At 44.3% G+C, this 20,071-nt stretch overlaps 2 protein-coding genes across 2 annotated transcripts in view; one reads left to right on the top strand and one right to left on the bottom strand.

Moving 5' to 3' along the window:
* kiaa0930 overlaps positions 1-20,071 on the bottom strand; it is a 47,153-nt gene that overhangs the window by 9,574 nt on the left and 17,508 nt on the right. Inside the window, exons 2-3 of the mRNA XM_072673233.1 lie at positions 14,001-14,149; positions 1,337-1,441 (exon numbers count right to left, since the gene is read on the bottom strand). Coding sequence (XP_072529334.1) covers positions 1,337-1,441; positions 14,001-14,149 — 254 coding nt within the window. The remainder of the gene's footprint in view (positions 1-1,336; positions 1,442-14,000; positions 14,150-20,071) is intronic.
* LOC140549522 (microfibril-associated glycoprotein 4-like) lies at positions 10,634-13,982 on the top strand. The gene is made up of 4 exons (XM_072673234.1): positions 10,634-10,771; positions 11,847-11,943; positions 13,217-13,399; positions 13,490-13,982. The coding sequence occupies exons 1-4, from the start codon at positions 10,634-10,636 to the stop codon at positions 13,735-13,737; spliced, it is 666 nt and encodes a 221-aa protein (XP_072529335.1). The 3' UTR covers positions 13,738-13,982.

Below are 20,071 nucleotides of genomic sequence, written 5' to 3'. Positions count from 1 at the left end.
CCTTTATGTTAAGGAATATCAATAAGGGAATTACACAGTATCTCACAAAAGTGAGTACACCCCTCACATACATCTTTATATATATAATTTTGTTTTCATGTCCAAATAACTGTCCCAATAATTTAATAACTATTTATTTACAGTTATTTGGACATGAAAAGAAAGTCTATACTGATATACAAGATGTACACATAGTTTCTGTATATATATATATATATATATATATATATATATATATATATATATATATATAATAAAGAAAACTATTCTTTTCATGTCCAAATAACAGGCAACCCAACTATATACACCTCACAGATATTCGGAGGGACCATTATCATTATCTAGCTCTGCCTTTACGAATTAAGCCTAACTCATTATGACCTTTATTAGCACATAATTGTATAAATTGGTCAATAATTGCATTAATAGTAATAAAACTGCACAAAAAACTCTCTTACCACCCTGTTACGGAACCTATTTAGTGCTTTTTAGTTTCTAATTAATGAGGAGTACCACGTCTAGTGCCTGAACACTACATCAGGCAACATGCAGGCTAAATGTTAGCTAGTGTAGCCCTTTTTAAACAAACACATGCTGATAATCTGAGCACTTGTCTGGAATACGAGAACCATGAACAGCCACTGAATCTGTGATGCAAATGGAGTCAAATTGAAATAAGTCATTCACAGAACCTCGCTGTAGAACATGGACCATTGTGTGATGTATTAATAATGTATTAAACTCTTATCATCTTAATAAACCCACATAAACAACTAGACTACACACACTAACTAGCGCCCCCATGAATCAAAGTGCAGTCAATTACACACTAATAAAATATGTAAATTTAGGTTTCGCTAATAATTCATGCTGAGAAATTTGCATAGCAGTGTGTATTGGATGTTACAATGCAATTATTTCTGCACAAGAACCTCTAAAAGGTCCTCGAGGATCTTCTTATACTTTTAACTCATACTTTTAACAGTGCAGGGGAGCTCAACTCTAGTCCTGGAGGGCTGGTCTCCAGCAAAGTTTGACAGTCGCCCCACTCAAACACATTTTGAGACTCGTTATAGTGCAATATTAGTGATTTTCACATTTCAGATCTCCAAATCTCTCCAATTAATAATGGTCATAATCAATAAACCAATAAAGCTTAACGCATATAAATAAATCATTAATTTATGAAAAATGTAAAATTCAGACTTAATTGACTGTAGTCATTTTTTTGTGTTGTTAAAAATATATAGTGTCAACAAAAACAACACAAAACCACTGAATCTCATTATAAGCTTTATATGCCACCTTCAAAAGTCCATCATGCATTTCAGCTCACCTTCTGCAAGATGAGGTTCAGGTAGACGCTCTCCTCCCAGTCTATGTCCGGGTCACCCAGCCCTGGCAGCTTTTTGGAGTCCCTTCTGTACACCTCGACCTCCACCTGCAAATACGATCAACAAAAATTTATATATATATTATTATACAACAAGAGCATGTAGCAGCCATTACATTAGTACCACTTTAGTACTACTTGACGTTTTTAGTGAGGATATTTCGAGCACTTTAACTACCACACGCTTCCCTCAGCTCAAGACTTCCAGCCAGCGTTCCCATTATCCTGTAATTCTAACAGTGCTGGTCGGCTTGGTAATAACTCAGGCCTTTGTTCCGGGCTGCTATGCTCTAAAGCTACTCTGACAGGCCTCAGTGCTCAACCTGGAAGCAAAGCAGAGAGTTACTCATGAACTGGTCAGTCCTTCGTCCGATTTATCCGACCCCAGAAACACGGCTGTCCTGACTCAGACCGAGCCGGACGTCTGATCACTAACAGGACAGACAGGTCTTTTGCTCAGAGGAGAATTTCGTACTCTTGGCCTACTAGAGACAACATACAACACAAGCAATGCAAATACATGAAGCTGCAAGTGTTAATGTTTAGATCTTTAATTAATTAATTATTTATATATTTGAATATAATAGACTGTATACTGCTCTGTTAAAAGTCGAAGATCCTTGAGGAACTTTAAGGTGCTGCTTGAATGTTCCTCAAAAGTTCCTCAAGGATCTTCTACTTTTAACAGTGTAGTCCTGGAGGGCTGGTGTCCAGCAAAGTTTGCGAGTTGCCTGACTCAAGTGCATCCATGATCTACTGTATGTAAGGCTCAAAATCTGCTGTTTTCTAAGTCCACTAGATGGCGCTGAGAAGCCACTGGTTTCTGTCGTCTTGCTTTGTTTACGTCCCAGCTTTGTTTACTTCAATCTAAAAAAATAATATATATATAATAAATAAAAAAAAATTAAAAAGCCTTTAGGGGTTAGAGGTTAGATTTTGAACATATTTTAAGCTTTAAAAAGAGCAACAAACCACCACATTTCTAATACTTAAACCACAATTCCTTAAAAATCTCAATGCTTCATAGTGAGGCGAGTAACGACTCGCAAAATTCAGAATTTGCTGTGGTGCAGTGCAGCTGTGCCCCTGCATACCCGGGAACAGCTCACAAGACCTGATGCCTCATGTTTTGGTAATGTTCTAATGACCCAGTCGTCTATCTAGAACATCACGGTTCGGTTCTTCTTTAACACCAACATCGCCTTCAAGACCTGATCACTGTTCACCTGCAGACTAATATGTAGATTCACCTCTAGACAGATGAAGATAATCAATGGTTTTCACTTCACCTGTGCTAATGATATGGCTGATCGGTGTACATAATTTAATCAAATTATTATAATAATAAGAACATATATTATTATATATTATATATAATAACAAATGATATTAATAAACTATAAAATATTTATTTTTAAAATTGAATTATTATATAAAATTCATATTTTATATATATATATATTTTAAATATTTGTTAGAATGTTTTTATTTTAAAATATATAATGAAACATTATCTTCTTCCTCTCCTATTAAAGGTTCTTTCTGTGAGAACACGGCTTCACCCCTGCTCTCATCTAAGCCTGACTCTCCACCTCTGCGCTGCCTCGGGAAAACACAGGAGATAAAGGGGCGGGCACTAATGCACATTGGGCCCTCGAAGGTTGCTATGGTTACTAGCGGAGGAGAGGAGAAATGTGACGTATGCCGAGGAGGAGATCAGGGGTCAACCACCTGGGGCGACCTTAACCTTTACTGCTGGCCATGGCAGGCAGGGGGAGATATCGCAGAGCGGCGTAGGCAGTTCACTGTGTATGCAGGAGGCAGCGGCTCTGGTCTCTGGAGGGGTGGGCTGACATTTTAACAAAGTGGCCGTTAAAAAGCTCTGAATGGATTATAATATTTTAATATTCCCTGATGTGGAGGTGTGGGGTACTGTTCTCATAGCAGACTGGAGAACTACAGACACTAGTGACAGACTTAATGGGAGTCGGGCCACCATGGTGTAGGGCTTTACATCCACCTGTCCCATCTGCTTTTATCCAGATCTTAAAGATGAAAAAGAACCTGGATGGAAAAGCTAGAGGGCTAACAGTAAAGCACTATTTACATCCATCAGATACTACAGACTGTAGAAGGATAAGGTTTGGAAATGAGCCACTCCCCACTGTGCCCAGTGTCCATGGAGTGGGTCCCCATTTACAGCTCTAACAGCTTCCAGTCTTCTGGGATGGCTCCAAATACAAGGAGTGGGTCTGTGGGCCGTTTTTTACCTCACTTGTCCACCCATGTGAGATCAAGACACTGATGTTGGACGATATGGCCTGTCTCACAGGTTCCACTCTAGTTCATCCCAAAGGTGTTGGCTGGGGTTAAGGTCAGAGCTCTGTGTGGGCCAGTCAAGTTCTTCCACAGCACTGGGGCTCATGAGTCAGTCATGCTGGAACAGAAAAGGGCCTTCCCCGAGCTGTTTCCACAAAGTCCAGCATACAACTGTCCACAATGTCCTGGTCTGCTGAAGCGTTAGGATTTCCCTTCACTGGAACTAACTAAAACCCCTGAAAAACACCCCCAGTGCATTATCCCTCCTCAACCAAACTCTACAGCTGGCACAGTGCAGTCAGACAGGCAGCAACGTTCTTCTGGCTTTCGCCAAACTCAGACTACTCCATCAGACTGCCGGACAGGATAAGCCCATCTCAGAGAGAGTAGTGAGATCTTGTCGGTGAGCTAGTCTGAAGAACAGAGCTTGGTTCCTCTAGGTTTCTCCTGGATGCCCCCCAGTCCAGCCAGCACAGCGTGGAGGATGTGTTCCATCAGCAGCAGCAGCAGCAGCAGCAGCAGCAGCAGCAGCTCACCTGATTTACCATCATTAAGCCCTGATTTACCACCAAACCAGGTGTTGATCTGAGGAGAACTCTAAATAACACTAGACTCCATGAGAGAGGAGAACTTTGGAGATGTTCTAATGATGAACACAGTGATGGAGAACCACCACCACCTTCTGTATTAATCTACTGTATTTGTATCTAGTGTAGAAACCACGCATGATGAGTGAAGCTCGTCTTGCTGTTCATGCTGTGTGATGTCATCTTTGGGAATTTGCGAATAAGCGTAGTTGATGGAAACACTGATTAAAGTGCATTACTGACCTTTTAGAAATTTGATAAAAACGATGATAATCAACTGACCGCATGCATCTAAAGGCGTCCCAACTGGATTGGTGGTGTAAGCAGCTGGTTCGGGGTTCAGCTGTGCTACTGGCTATGTTCTCTGCGCCCTATAAAGGTTAACGGCTCGTCTGAGCTGCAAAACTGCATCAATTATTGAGCCAAACTGCCAGACAGACACACAATCACAGCTACGGGTTAGCTCTGCTTCACTGAGAGCAGGAGGAACAGTCGTTTCAGACCTGCTAGACTAGCCTGAACACGTTATTGCAATTGTGGATCATGTGGTATTACAACCAGCACATACACATTTACACACAGTCAGGTCCAAAAGTATTTGGACAGGGACACACAACATTCCTATTTGTTCCTCTCTACACCAAGTTAGAACTGTACAACTGTCCAGAATGTCTTAATGTCTCTGCTGAGGCATTAAGATTAACCCCCTCTCTGGAATGAATGGGCCTATAGGCCAACCCCTGATAAACAACCACAGAGCATTATCCCTCCTCCACCAAACTGTACCGCTGGCACAGTGCAGTCAGGCAGGTACCATTCTCCTGGCATTCGCCAAACTCAGACTCCTCCATCAGACTGCCAGACAGGATAAACCCATCTCAGAGAGAGAGAGTAGGTGAGATCTTGTCGGTGAGCTAGTCTGAAGAACAGAGGGGTTTCTCCTGGACGCCCCCCAGTCCAGCCAGCACAGCGAGGAGGATCCCATTCGCCAAACCCAGACTCTAGCATCGAATAGCAGTGGATCATGTGGTATTAGCCCATATACATACATATTCACACACAGTCCGGTCTATAAGTATTTGGACATGGACACAATGTATTATCTTCTCTCTACACCACCTCAGTGGAAGTTACCAAGATATGACTGAAGTTCAGACTTTCAGATTACCTGTTCAGGAACAGTTCAGACACAAAAATAATTGGACAGCCTTACATAGATATAATTATTAGGTTCATTTTTAATACTTGGATGCAAATCCTTCACGGCCGGTGACTACCTAAAGTCTGGACCACCTGAAATAGACATTGACATGACCCAGTTTCCTCCCTTGAGGTGCTTTGCCTGGCATTTACTGCAGCCACCTTCAGTTGCTGCTGGTTTGTGGGTCTATCTACCTTTAGTAAGAGAAAAACCCAATTGACCCAATTGACCACTGAAAACCGTGGGAGCAGCGTAGTCAATACTTTGAGTGAAACACCGACCACTCGCCATGTTTGCTGTTGTCAGAAACTTTGACTCTGATCTGCCCTCTAGTGGACGTACTGCTCAACAGCCACGCCAACGTAAAGGACGTATAGAAGTATGTGGGCAGTGACGACTACATCGTTTGCCAAGACAAGACGACTATAGTCACCATTACTGTTGGACACAGTCGGAATCTGTGCATTGGACACACACATCGGTGAGAAGCCATCGCTGCGGGTGGGTTAAGGGACTTGCACTGTATCAGTCCCAAATTATAGTCCACCCCAAACATAGTCAGGGACAATGTGGCATAGTGTATTCATACCATCACCTACTTTTTTTTTTTTTATCTGAGAAACAGTCAAAGCCTCCATGGCAACCGAAGCCGAAAAGGAGGCATATAAATAATTCCTAATGCTCACCGCTACGGTCGTTGCTGGATGCGGACATTTCGCTGCCTCTGGTAGTGTCTCTTCAAGGTACATTACACAGAGACACAGATCCACGCAGCCTACAATACGAAGGAGAAAAGGCCTAGACTGTTCCTCTGCAAGGGCAGAAACCCGTCAGAGCCGAGTGCATTATCTCACACTCCAAACTCAGCGGGCCGCAATTCTCACGTCTCAGTCAGGGGGAATCGGACCAATCACTGCAGACAGGCAAGAAGGGCTCGAGTGGTCTCGCACCGCAGCTATCGCCGGACCCTTAACAAGGGCCAATGAAAGACGCACCGCACTCCGAAGATGAATTTCAGAGAAGCCTGATGTCGGAGTTCCTCCTCCTCCTCCTCGGGTGGAGGCGAGGCTGCAGACAAATGAGAAAACGCCACAATGACGAGACGCCTCTTATCTGATGCCTACTTCCATTATGCTGGACAGGATCTTGCTCTTTTGCATTCGGAGCGTCTCTTGGGTTCACCAGCCGGACCAAAAGCTGGAATCTTTGAGGAGACTGCAAATTCTTGAGGTGTCAGTCACTGTACAAAGCCAATAGGGTTAAATCAAGGCAAATGCTGTTTAATGTGTTGCTAGGTGGTTGCTATGGTGTTGCTTTTTGGTTGGTAGGTTGTGGCCACTGCATCCCAGCCAGCTATTTTGATTGCTATTTTGTTCCTAAGTGGTTGCGATGGCGTTGCTAGGTAGCTGCTAGGCAGTTGCTATGGTATTTTAGGTGGTTGCTAGGCAGTTGCTATGGTATCCCAGGTGGTTGTTAAGGAATTGCTTAGTGATTGGTAGGTTGTTGCCATTGTATCCCATGTGGTTGCTGCTAAGTGGTTGCAAGGTGGTTGTAATGGTGCTGCTAGGTAGCTGCTAGGCAGTTGCTATGGTATTTTAGGTGGTAGCTATGATATTCCAAGTGGCTGCTATTGTATTGCTAGGTGGTTTCTAGATGGGTGCTACAGAGTTGCAAGGTTTTTGCTAGGCAGTTGCAATGGTATCCCAGGTGGTTGCTTTGGTGTTGCTAAATGGCCCTGGTACTCTAGGTGGTTGCTTGGGTGCATTTGTGTATCTGTGTGATGTTCGCACTTATCAATTAATCTGCGCAAGACAACGGCTTTCTAGGTTGCTACAGTGTTACCAGGTGGTTGCTATGTGTTGCTAAGGAATTGCTTAGTGGTTGAGTAGGCAGTTGCCATTGTATCCCAGGTGGTCACTATTGTGTCTTGCTAAGTGGTTGCAAGGTGACCGTGATTGGCGTTGCTAGGTAGCTGCTAGGCACTTGCTATGGCATCTTAGTCTTAGTTGATTGTTGCCAATATGTAGTTGCTGTGACGTTGCTAAGGAATTGTTTAGGTGGTATTCCAGCTGACTGTTCTTGTATTGCTAAGTGGTTGCTATGGTATCCTAGGTGGTCGATCAGAGTAGTTGATAACGCTGCGATACCCATCAGCACCCTCAGCTGCTCCTCAGACACTGGATTGGACTTCGTTTCTCCACTGGAAGCAAAGCCGGAGCCTCATTATCACACTGCACCCGTCAGCCCTTCCACAAACACCCTCGTTAAACAGGAGAGACTGAGAGCGAGATCTCCTCTGGAACAGAGAGGTAAAGAGACAGACAGAAGTACAGACAGGATGAACTTCATTAATGCTCCTCCACGCTCCCCGCAATTTAAATGCAAATGCAGGCTCTCCGAACCAGAGATGGAGCGAGAGAGAGCGTGCGAGAGTGTGCGAGAGCGTGCGAGAGCGTGCGGATAATGAAAAGGACAAAGGCAGGGAGAACGAGTGCACTGCTGAGGACAGTCACAGACCGGGACAAAGCGAGAGAGCGCCTCTCCCTTTCCGTCCGTTGTCTCTGGGTTAATTGAATCTCTGTGCTCTCTGGGCTGCACAGCAAGCCGACGCGAAGCTGTCCGAGCGGATCGGCCTGTGCTGCAGAGGGCGAACGGCCAGCACTGACCGAGCACTTTCAGTCACGTCACGCACATGACATCACTCACATTGTGATTGCCTCAAATTTGATCAGCGGCAGGAGAAAGGAGAACGGTCGATAAGCTAACCTGCTAGCAAATTGGCTAACTGCTGAGGGCTGACTGTGCGTTGAGAGAGGCAGCGCTGTACGAAGCAAAAGCCAAAGCAACTAGAAGGTTCTTTTTAGAGGAACGTTAACAACTGAACCTGGCATTTTACTGAAGGAGGCCTCGGGTGTAGGCCCTGGTGGCTAATGGAGGAGGGCTAAAAGAAGAGCAACGCAAGACAGGCCTCATCAATCATCCTTAATCATTAATCAGACCTCCATACGCTGTGAACCTGCCAGGATGAGATCCCATAATTGGACCATTGAGATGAAGAGATTCCTACAGAGCTACAGGGAGGATTCGGAGTCAGGAAGCCGGCTGAAAAACACTACAAGTCCAAAAGTTTGTGGACACCTTTACTAATGACTGCACTCAGCTACTTTACGTTGACACTACTTTAAGTTGAGGCAGATGTGCAAATGCATACACTCCCTCTAGTCCCTGTAGAGAAGCACTGCCAATAGAATAGGACTCTCTAGAGCAGATAAACATCATGAACCTATTAGCACCATGCTGCTGCCTAATGCCAGGCATGGGCTATAGAGGGGTATATATATAAAGCCCCCCAGCACTGAGCTGTGGAGCAGTGGAAGAACTGTGTCCTGACCTCACTAATGATCTAGTTGCTGAATGCAATCAAATCCTCATAGGAACGCGCTTAGTAGAAAGCTTTCTTCCTCCCAGTAGACAGTAGAGCTAGTTCCTCCAACATAAGCAGGATCAGCACTTTTTAATGTCCTTGATTTCAGAAGAATGGCCGTGAATGAGCAGGCGTCCCAATACTTTTGGACAGATTATGGTATCGTCTCCTTCTCTTCTGCTGACTGCATAAAATCCACTGTAATATTGAAGAAACTTCTGATTAATATGAATTATTAATCATGAATAATTGCAGTGAGCTTTTAGAAGCACGTGATTGGCTAGTCTTGGTTGCTAATTTGAGGTTGAAATGGGGGAAATTTTGATCTTAGGTAAGCTAGGAAGGCAAACGTTGCGCAATATTTGGCAGATTGCTAGTAAATATTGCCCAAGCTGGGGGACGTCACTACACTTATCAGTCAAGCGACTGATTATCAACCACCACGAAGACACACAGGGTAAAGTTCTGGCCTTCGCAGAGAGCTTCTGTGATCGGCTACGGCAATGAAGGTAAGGAGTCTTCCAGTTCATTCTGACTGTAGATTCTATACAGGATTGGTTTTACATGGGGAGCTGGAGTAACGTCACTATACAGACATATTCACGGCGTTGAGCAGACGCTCTTCTCCAGAAAATCCCCTTAGCTAGTTTATATGGGCTAGAATCCAAAGATCCTCTAAGCTTAGACTCAATTACTGAATACAGAAGTCAGTCTGGAGACCCCAACACTCTACACACAAAGTCCTCTAGAAGAGGAGGGCCTTCAGTCTGGGTTTGAGTCTGTGGTTCTTCCACCACTTCGGTGTAGGACAGAAAGAAGCCTGGACTTTCGTTCAGAGGATTCAGAGTCGGGAAGCCGTCTGAAAAACAATACCAAGTTTAAAAGTTTGCGGACACCCCTCCTAACGAATGCATTCAGCTACTTTAAGTTGACCTGTAGAGACCTGTAGACCCGTAGAGAAGTACTGCCAATACAATAGGACTCTCTGGAGCAGATAAACATCATGACCCTATTGGCACCATGCTGCTGCCTAATAATGCCAGGCGTGGGCTATAGAGGGATATATATAAAGCCCCCCAGCATTGAGGAGCTGTGGAAGAACTGTGTTCTCTGGAATGATGGATGGTGGTGGTGCTCCCACCAGTACTTCTGGGATGGTTCGTTTTCTCCATTGTTTAAACACCCGTAGCTGCTTCTGTACCCTGTGTAAATAATTTTGCACAAATGGACCAATAGAAATGCTCGGATTTACATCTCATGAACTCTCATTTGCTAATCCACTTCCGTTCAAAGTTAAGACACTTAACACGATATGCAGAGCAGCATTTAGTCTACACGTTACCATGGCAACAAGCATCCCATCAGTCCAGTCAGAGTAAGAGGAGTTTTCAGGTGATGCGAGAGAGCGAGTGTTTGTTTGATTGATTGATTGATTGATTTATTTATTAATTCCTTAAAATGATGGCGGAGAACGCAGAACGTACTTCACATTCGCTTATTGAAGAACGGCGGCGAGTGGAACAGGTCCTGTCCCGTAATATTCAGAGGCATGTGATCGGATGCCAAACTGGTTAGAGAGAACATGGGACTCGGCATGGCTGTTTACACTGCTTTTTTTTTTTACCGGGTCTTATTTTATGCCCCCCCCCCCCAACAAGACCCTACTGATGATCGTCTGGACCTGTGCGGTGGTCCAGCCGAAGAGCCTGATGTTCCAGCCTCTGGACTGCGCAGATATTTATAATGACAGTTCTTGGACAAGTGGCGTGTACCTGATCTATCCGGCTGGACCCAACTCTGCTCGCTATGTGTACTGTGACATGCAGACCGATGGAGGAAAATGGACGGTGAGTAGTTCCTGACCGGGCCAGTGCTGCAACGTTTACCCTGTATGTTGTGAGAGCGTGAAGAGCCTTACCTTACAATCACTCAGTCCAGCTGTCAGTCAGTAAAAATAATGAGAGGAATCCACTTCACTAAACGCGGTTAGGCTCTAGAGCCTAAAATGGAACATTTCTAGATGCACTCAATGAACAAAAGTATTGGGACACACCTCTTAATCATTGAATTCAGGTGTTTTACTCAGTGCTATCGCCATATGTGTATAAAATCGAGCCCCTAGCCCTGCAGTCTGCCTTTCTTACCCACATCAGTGAAAGAACGGGAGGTTCTGAAGAGCTCACTGAACTCCAGCGTGGTTCTGGATGTAATAGGAGACACCGCTGCACCAACAACAGCAACAAGTCAGCTGGTGAAATTTAGACCTTCCCTCCTAGATCTTCCTCCATCAGCTGTGAGTGGTGTTATTATTGAACAGTGGAAGAGTTTAGGAGGAACAGCTCACAGAGAGCAGCTCAGTGTCCACCGAGTGTCTGTCAGACCACGTAAAGTTACAGAGCGGGGTCAGGGCCGAGTGCTGAGCTCCTCAGAGCAGAGTGTAGAAAAGCCTCCAACTGACCCAATACCTGCAGAGCTCCAGACCTGCTGCTGCTGTTAGAGCTGAGAGCAAAGAGGGACCAGCTCCATATTAATAATGCCTATGGGTTTAGAATGGGAGGTCAGAAAAGCTCTGGGATGGTGGATAGTGTAGGTGTCCCAATACTTTTGTCTTTTTTTTGTGAGTATACATATACAGTCCCAGTCTAATTTAGTTTAAAATGCGAGAACAGTGAGAGATAAAGAATAAAGAGGGATTTAAAAAAAAAAAAAAAAAAAAAAAAAAAAAAAAACACCATGCAAATGCACCAGGCTCACAACTTAAGGTTTCAGGGTGGTACGAGCACTCGTAATATTACCGTATTTACTGTAATAGCATCTCCTGTGTGCTCAACCACGACCCCAGACACCTTTTAATATTAATATTACCTATATTAGTGTTTTTTTCTGAGCATATAAGCAGTGTCTATTTCTGCATTCCTCCAGGTGTTCCAGAGAAGGATGGATGGTTCAGTGAACTTCTACAGAGGATGGGAGGAGTACAAGAACGGGTTTGGGCACGCAGCTGGAGAACACTGGCTGGGCAAGTCCCTCTCACATTCCTGTTAATGTAGTCAACTGCTGACTTAAGCACTTAAGCGGTTCTGCAGGATAACCTTAAGAACCTTACCTGGAAGAACTGCATGTGCCCAGGGAATGTCTGAGCCCATGTGGGTGGTCATTTTCCGGAGAATTTACAGTGGGTAATGCCGTACCTTCCTTTACACTGTTCCTCAAAGTGCCTTAAGAGGTTCCACTACACTGTTAAACGTATGAGATCCTTTAGAAACTCTGCAGGTTCTACAATTTTAAAATGTGAAGGAACCTTTTGAGGAACCTTTAAGAAAGGTTTTAGAAGAAAAAGGTTCCTCAAGGTACTTTAAGAGGTACTTTGGGAGTCCCCTACCGTGCCAAAGCTATGGGATCTTTGCGGGTTCTTCAATTTTGATGGAGGAACCTTCAAGAAGATTTTTAGAGGAAAAGTGTTCCTCAAAGTACCCTAAAAGTTTCTGCTACACTCTTACATGTATGAGATCCTTAAGGAACCTTCAGAAAAAAGGTTTTCAGAAAAAAAAAGGATCCTCAAGGTACCTTAAGAGGTTCCTCCACACTGTTAAAACTACAAGATCCCTGAGGAGATCTTCTTCTTTTTAGAAGAAAAAGGTTTCTCAAGGTATCTTAAGAGGTTCCCCTACAGTGTCAAAGCTATGGGATCTTTGAAGAACATTGCGGGTTCTTCAATTTTGATGGAGGAACCTTCAAGAAAAGGTTATTATTAGAAGAAAAAAGTTCCTCAGGTACCTTAAAAGGTTCGGCTACACTGTTAAACGTATGAGATCCCTAAATAACCTTCTGAGAAAAAAAAATAATAAAGGAAAAAGGCTCCTCAAAGTACCTTAAAAGATGCTCTGAGGAACCTTCAAGAAAAGGTTTTTAGAGGAAAAAGGTTCCTCAAAAGTACCTTAAGAGGTTCCCCCACACTGTTAAATGTATAAGATCCTTGAGGAACTTTGCGAGTTCTTCCATTTTAAAATGTGAAGGAACCTTTTAAGGTGCTCTGAGGAACCTTAAGGTATCTTAAGAGGTTCCGCTATAGTTCCTTAAGAAACTTGAGAAATCCTTGCCGATTCAATTTTAAAATATGGAGGTACAGTTTACAGTTTTAAACTTATTATATTCTTGAGGAACCTTCGGAAAAGAGGTTTTCAGAAGTAAAGGTTCCTCAAAAGTACGCCAGGAGATTCCCCCACACTGTTAAACGGTTCTTTCATGTGACAATGTGGAGGAACCTTACCCAGTCCACTCTGCGATTACAGGACTGGAAACAATCCATCTTCTCACCCTGAAGAAGAACTACGAGCTGAGGGTGGACATGGAGGATTTCGATGGAAAAAAGGTCTACGCAAAATACACGTCCTTTGGCATTTCCCCCATGGCCGTTAATGCGGAACTAGATGGCTACAGGCTTCACGTGGATGGCTTTGAAAATGGAGAAGCAGGTAAGTCCCTAACGACAGCTGCAGGCAGACTGAGGCTAGCGCAAAGGTGTGGCGGTATGACCCTGACCTCATTATCCATGTGCTTTGTAGGAGATTCCTTATCTTACCACAACGGATCAAAGTTCTCAACCTTCGACAAAGACCAGGACTCGTTTGAGGGGAACTGTGCGGTTTCCTATGTGGGAGCATACTGGTACAACTCTTGCTACTGGTCTAATCCCAACGGACTCTACACATGGGGAGCAGAATTCCAGTTCGGACTGAACTGGAGGTCTTGGAAAAGCTTCGTCTCAGTGAAGAGCTTCACCATGATGATCAGACCGGTCCATCTGACGTGACCTTTAAGATCTGCCAATGAAGGAGGCTGTCCTGTTGGTCCAGAGCATCAATTTGGACGACTATGATAATAATAAATGTATAAACAGGGCCTCCAACAGGATGTTTAGGAAAACGCACGTAGTTTAAAAGTAACGGATGATTCAAAACAAACAAATATTATTATTAATGATCAATTTATTATATAAATTATTAACTTCTATGCTTGTGCTGTGTGCACTACGCGTAAACAGGCAGTAGAGGGCAGTGAGGGGGTTCCTCTGACCTTCTTCCCTTCCGTGTTGTCTGCACTGACATAAGCCAACTTCCGCCGCACGTAGAAGAGCATGTCGTCCTGCCGCGGAGCCCATTTCTCCATGAAGTAGGTGGAGAACATCCAGGTCCAGAACACAATCCTGTCGTCCTTAAAGCAGCCTGCAACGAAGCAGAGAGTCAAGAGTTAAACGCAGAAGCCGAGGAACGGGACTGGAGACGGCCAGAGCACTGAGACCCTTCCAAAACTACAGATTAGACAGACAGCTGTTTATAGACACATATAAACAAATAAACAACAGCACCAAAAACACGAGGAGCTAGGAGAGATTCTCATCACGTTCACCAACTATAATCTGCAGCATATGATAATATCAGAGAGAGAGAGAGCGAGAGAGAGAGCGAGAGAGAGAGAGAGAGAGAGAGAGAGAGAGAGGTAAGTAGGAACAGTAGAATCACTCTGCCTATGCTTGTTGCTGAGCAACAGTGTTGCCGGGTGGCTTGTGTGTGTGTGTGTGTGTGTGTGTGTGTGTGTGTGTGTGTGTGTGTGTGTGTCTGGATCAGCTGGGGTTGCTGAGTACAGAGAGCACATGTACACATGAAGATACGCTGGAGCATCGGAGCTCAGCTGCACCTCGGAGCCGAGGGGTCTACAGGTATTCGTCCCAACCCCCTGCCCCAACCCCCCCCCCCCCCTGTGACCGCGAGCGTGTGCTCACAGAAGCTCATCTGGGACGTGCGAGAGCTGCTCAGATGATTAAGAGAGAGAGAGAGAGAGAGAGAGAGAGAGAGAGAGAGAGAGAGAGAGAGAGAGAGGACTCCTTTAGTCCAGCTCAGTTCATCTGAAATCCTGAGAAGATCTGAAGAGGTTCACGTGACGAGATCAGGCAGGTCTCAAAGGCCGAGCTCGTAATGATTACCTGCAGCCAGAGTCCAGTCCCTGTCTTATTCAGACAACAGAAGACCACCTGCCCCCCACTTACACCCCCCCTCACTCAGCGCACCCCCTCACTCACTCAGCCATAGCCAATTCACCCACCATACGTTTTTAGGAGTGCCTGGCACCCACCGCTCCAGGCACATGTGCTCACTGTACCCCTGTGTGTTTTTGTAGTGTGTGTGTGTGTGTGTGTGTGTGTGTGTGTGTTTGTGTGTGTGTGTGTGAGTCCAGCACTAATGGGGAATGTGGTCGGCTGTGTCCCAATTGTTTACTACACACTAGCACTAGCAGGTATAGACTTTATACTACTCTTAATAGAGCAGGCTTCCTCCCCAATGTTAGGCATGCCTCCTCCTCCTCCTCCTCCTCTCACACAGGCACAACCGCCCACCGCCACTTTTCAAAATGCTGCGGACGCAACGGCACTGGGCAGACAAGGCTCAGAGCGAAGGGCTGGGTCCCCAGCTCTGACATATTGGCTAGAACCTAGTAAACAGAGAGAGAAAGAAAGAGAGAGAGAGAGAGAGAGAGAGAGAGAGAGGCCAATTGTGCTTTCTCAGGCTCTGGCTCCTGATGGCATCGATCCTCAGGTCATAGAGGGAGGGAGGCAGCGCCTTAGTCCACTGGACCACTCTTAATATTAACATACTAACCAGTTCTGAGCCTGAACAGGAAGTGATGAAGCGTTGCTATGCCAACATACGTCACCGCAAGTTGTCCTGCCACTGATGCCGCTGCGCTCGCTTCGTTAGCCGCCTGTCTGTTCCAGACAAGACCATTGTTGCGTTGCATTGTAGGATAACTCAGCATAAGAGAAGCAGAAGAAGGCGGCGATGTGGCGCGCGCACACACACACACACACACACACACACACACACACACACACACACACACACACACACACACCACCAGCTTTTAGCTCAGTGGTATGGGTGTTCCAGGCCTACTTTATCTGGTTTACAGTCAAACATGACTCCTCTCCCGACTCCGCTGAGAGTCACATGGGTTAGAAAACAGGAAGCGATTTGAGGAAATTAGGTGTGGAACTGAAATTCTGCTGGATGGGATTTGACCCAAAAAGGAAGTGCTATTTATTGGCTGTAGCAACAGTGTAACGGCTCCAAACGCCATGGAAACTGGCCAATCTATGCTCCACCCACAAACGCAGAACTCCCACTGAAGCTAATGAGGAATTATAGCACAAAACTCAGCTTGTTAAAATATGCAAACTGTTCACATGGGAGCTGTAGCAGAGTCGCTGAGCTCTCCGTTCATAACACTGCATTACTGATCTGTGCCGCACGGCTAATCAGGACCGGCCCAAATAGAAACTAGTGCTGCACGAGACTGGGAAACACGGACACTGGGTTTCCCATATATATATATGAAAATATATACACATACATACATACATACATACATATATATAAAAAATATATGTTACATATATTAACATATACAAGACATTTTCATCAGACGCCAATGACCCAACATGTCCTGATATTAATATTAATGCACACAGAGTATAGAGAACTGGAGTACAATAAACGATACTGGGCAGAGAAAAGCTGTTTCTGGTAGATCGGTCATGGAAAATGAGAAAAGCTTGACCTGTTTGATTTAACTGGGCTTATGTGAGACCGCACGTCCTGCGATGTGACTATTGTGCATGTCCACGGTGCGATGACAATGCTGAAACAGTATACTGTGCAGCTCTATTAGAAACAGAATATAAAATCTATAATAATAATAATAATAATTATAATAATAGTAATCATTTAAATAATAATTTAATAATTGTTACATCATTTTTATAATAACTAATCATTTTTACAAATAATTGTATTTATTTTTTTTTATTATATGCGACGGCAGGCATGTCGTAATAGTGCGTAATAATTCTTACATCATTTTTGTAATAACTAATAATTTTTACATTGTATTATTATTATTATTTTTATTACCATGTTCAATTACAACAATAAAGAAATGTCCCATTACTGCACTGAAAATGATATAAAGGGCTATATAAATATATATATTTGCGATTCCTGACACGGAGTGTCCTGGTGACATTTCTCAGGGTTAGTGTGAAGCTGAATTGTCCATTTAATCGACCACATTTCTATCATATCTCTGTTTAATTTGACCTAGTAATACATGGACATGCATTATTGACGTACTGAGCACACACACACACTAACTATAACACATCACAATGGATCCATACCACGCGCACTGGCTCTAATATCAATCAGCATTTAATCACTTTACTCTCAATTTGAGCAGAAAAGTCCCCGCATGGAGGGTCGCTGGTTCGAATCCCGGTCACGCTGCAAGCCATCGGCAGCCGTGGCTCCGAGACCACTTCGTTGCGCCGCTGGCCGTCACAGACTGGCGTTGGAGGCGGGTATGCGGTGGCAGGCGTGTTGGTTGGGCGTGTGCTAGTCCACTTTGGGTTGGGTTATTGGTGGTCCAAATTGGGGAGAAAAGGGGTGAAGCTGGGGACCAGACGCTTTTCTCCAAGCATGTATCTGAGGAGATGTTACCCCCCCTAGTGCTTCCCTTAATGGGTGGGTTAATTGGCAAAACTGGGAGGAAAGGAAGGGGGGGGGGGGTTAATGCTGTTTGGGATAAATGCATGCTTTTGTGGCCCAGCTGTGGGTCAACTAGTGGGCTACTCAACTTACCAACTTACTATAGCCACATCCTCTCTAATTTACAACCAAATATGCAAAATTAGGAGCCTGAAGCCAAAACTGCTGCCCCTTGTCCACAGCTTTACCACACACTTACTTAAGTCTCTGCAGAAGCAGCTTCAGATCAATACCCACAGATGAGCCAGCACTCCGGGGTACAGCTCAACATCAGCTACAGCGCCAAACACCTCCGAGGGCCCACAGAGACTGGAACAGAGCTGACTGGAGCTCACTCAGCACGGCGGCACCTACAGAAGAGGCTTCAGGTGAGGCCTATAGACGACAATCTAGGAGGAGAGGAGAGGACGGTGGGTTTCTGAGTGGTCCAGCTGGCTCAGGTTACACCAGAAAGGCACGAAATCAAACCCTGACAATGCCACAGCCATCTGTGGTCAGGAGCCCATGAGAACATCGTAGCTGGCCGTGCTGCTGGAGGAAGGATGGAAGGATGTCTTAGTTCCTCATGTCTGCCAAAGTACAGCAATGCCAGCCAACTGTGGGTGTGTGACGGCTCATGTGTACAGACTGGGTGGTTAACACTCTCCAACGGTTTCTGTTTCCGTTGTGTGACAAGAAGCGACGGCCGGCTTCATGTGTCTCAGAGACGGGACGTGCTTTCCTTTGCACGCACTTTTTACAAGCACAGGCTGACTGGCCTCCTATGATGGGGTGATTTAGACCAGAAAATAAAATAATAATAATAAAAAAGAAACAATAATGTCTGAAAACGGAGGTTTTTAAGGTGTTGTCCAGCCTGAGGAGCTGCGGAGTAAACTTGGATGATAATGTACATTAAGGCAAGCCATTGTGGTCTGCAGAATTATTGAAATAATTAATTATTGGGAGCCATATATTACAGAGTACCACATGTGACCATTACCTAGCCTTAACCTATAGCCTGTACCTATAAATATTAATTTAATTCAAATAAATAAATAAATCAATAAACCCCGTTTCCCTGTATCTCCACAACGGCAATTAGAAAAAAGGTACCAGATTACCCTCCTAGTGTCGGGAGCATCGCTACCAACAGGTGGGTTAACTGGCAGAACCAAACTGGGAGGAACCTGTTTGGGATGAATACAGTGAGTACTTACTAACCCGTGCTATCAAGGACGCTATCAAATTACAGCTAATCATACCAAATTAGGAGACCGAAGCCAGTGCGGACCCTGGTCCAGAGCTTTACCACACACTTACTTAAGTCTCTGCTTATTCCCTCTTGTCTACACTGCAGGTTCGATGCAATTAATGTGAATTATATTATATATATAATTATTAGACCACTTAATTTTTCTTAAATCTGCATCTCTACGTGTACGGCAGACGTTTTATTCCAGACATTTTATCAAAATAAGCTAAATTACCTGCATTTGCAGACTATAAATGGCATAAAGTCCCAACAGCAATGTGAAAGACTAGTGGAGAGCCGGCTGAGACATGAGGGCTGTGATTGGCTGTTGAGGTTATTATTTCACCATAGTGATTCTGAATGCTCTCAGAGTTCAGATATTAGTACTGTGTTTAAATCTGAATAATAACTTATTTCCATTATCATTATTATAATTTTGCATTATTTGAGCAGCTGTTTTTGAGCAGTTGTCATTTCTGCAAATCAATAAATGCTCTAAATAGTAAATATTAGTATTGGGAGTTTAGGGGAAATGTTGACCATGGTTTATGAAATACAACGCAAATATAAATTTCCTCTAAATACACTGCCTATAAAAAGTAAAACCAGAGACACTGATCATGTAGGGTGGTCTCTTATTTTTTGCGGAGCTGTATATGTGTACATATTCGGAGGACTGTAAATATTTCAGGGGTGGGCTGTAGGTGTTGAGATCTGTGAGTGAGGAGTTTGCACTGCGGGTGAACTGCAACATCAAGAGACCTTTGGAGATGGAGTTTATTTCTGGGAGCTGGAACAGCTTCTTCTTGGGGGGGGGGGGGAAGAACACACACACACACACACACACACACACACACACACGTATATATCCTGTGTAAAAAGTCAACAAATCAATGCTGCCTTCCTCAAAGCAATAACTCTCAAGAGTTCTGAGTCAGTAAAAGCATAAACACACCACACACACACACACACACACACACACACACACACAGGTTTGGTGCGTCACCTGCACAACGGCAGAGGTACTGCGTAAAGGTGATTCACCTGAAGTGTCTTATATTCCAGGCTGAAGAACACCAACAGTTCACTGGACAAGCTAAAAGATCAACAACATCCACTCCATGGACAAAAGTATTGGGACACCTGCTCATTTTTCATTGTTTTGTCTGAAATCAAGGGTATTCAAAAAAAAAAAAAAACTTTGTGTCTCTACTGTCCAGGTAAGAGGGCTTTCTACTAGACTTTGGAGGACCATTGCTGTGAGGATTTGATTGCATTCAGCAACAAGAGCAGCATTGGTCATCCCCAACTCC

Source organism: Salminus brasiliensis, chromosome 2 (assembly GCF_030463535.1).
Source record: "Salminus brasiliensis chromosome 2, fSalBra1.hap2, whole genome shotgun sequence".
Lineage (NCBI taxonomy): Eukaryota > Metazoa > Chordata > Actinopteri > Characiformes > Bryconidae > Salminus > Salminus brasiliensis.
This window is presented reverse-complemented; position numbering and strand designations above follow the sequence as displayed.

Coding starts and splice junctions, on each gene's coding strand:
- LOC140549522 (XM_072673234.1), top strand. CDS start 10,634: ATGTTCCAGCCTCTGGACTGCGCAGATATTTATAATGACAGTTCTTGG. Junction 10,772..11,846: donor CCGATGGAGGAAAATGGACG/GTGAGTAGTTCC, acceptor GCATTCCTCCAG/GTGTTCCAGAGAAGGATGGA. Junction 13,400..13,489: donor CTTTGAAAATGGAGAAGCAG/GTAAGTCCCTAA, acceptor TGTGCTTTGTAG/GAGATTCCTTATCTTACCAC.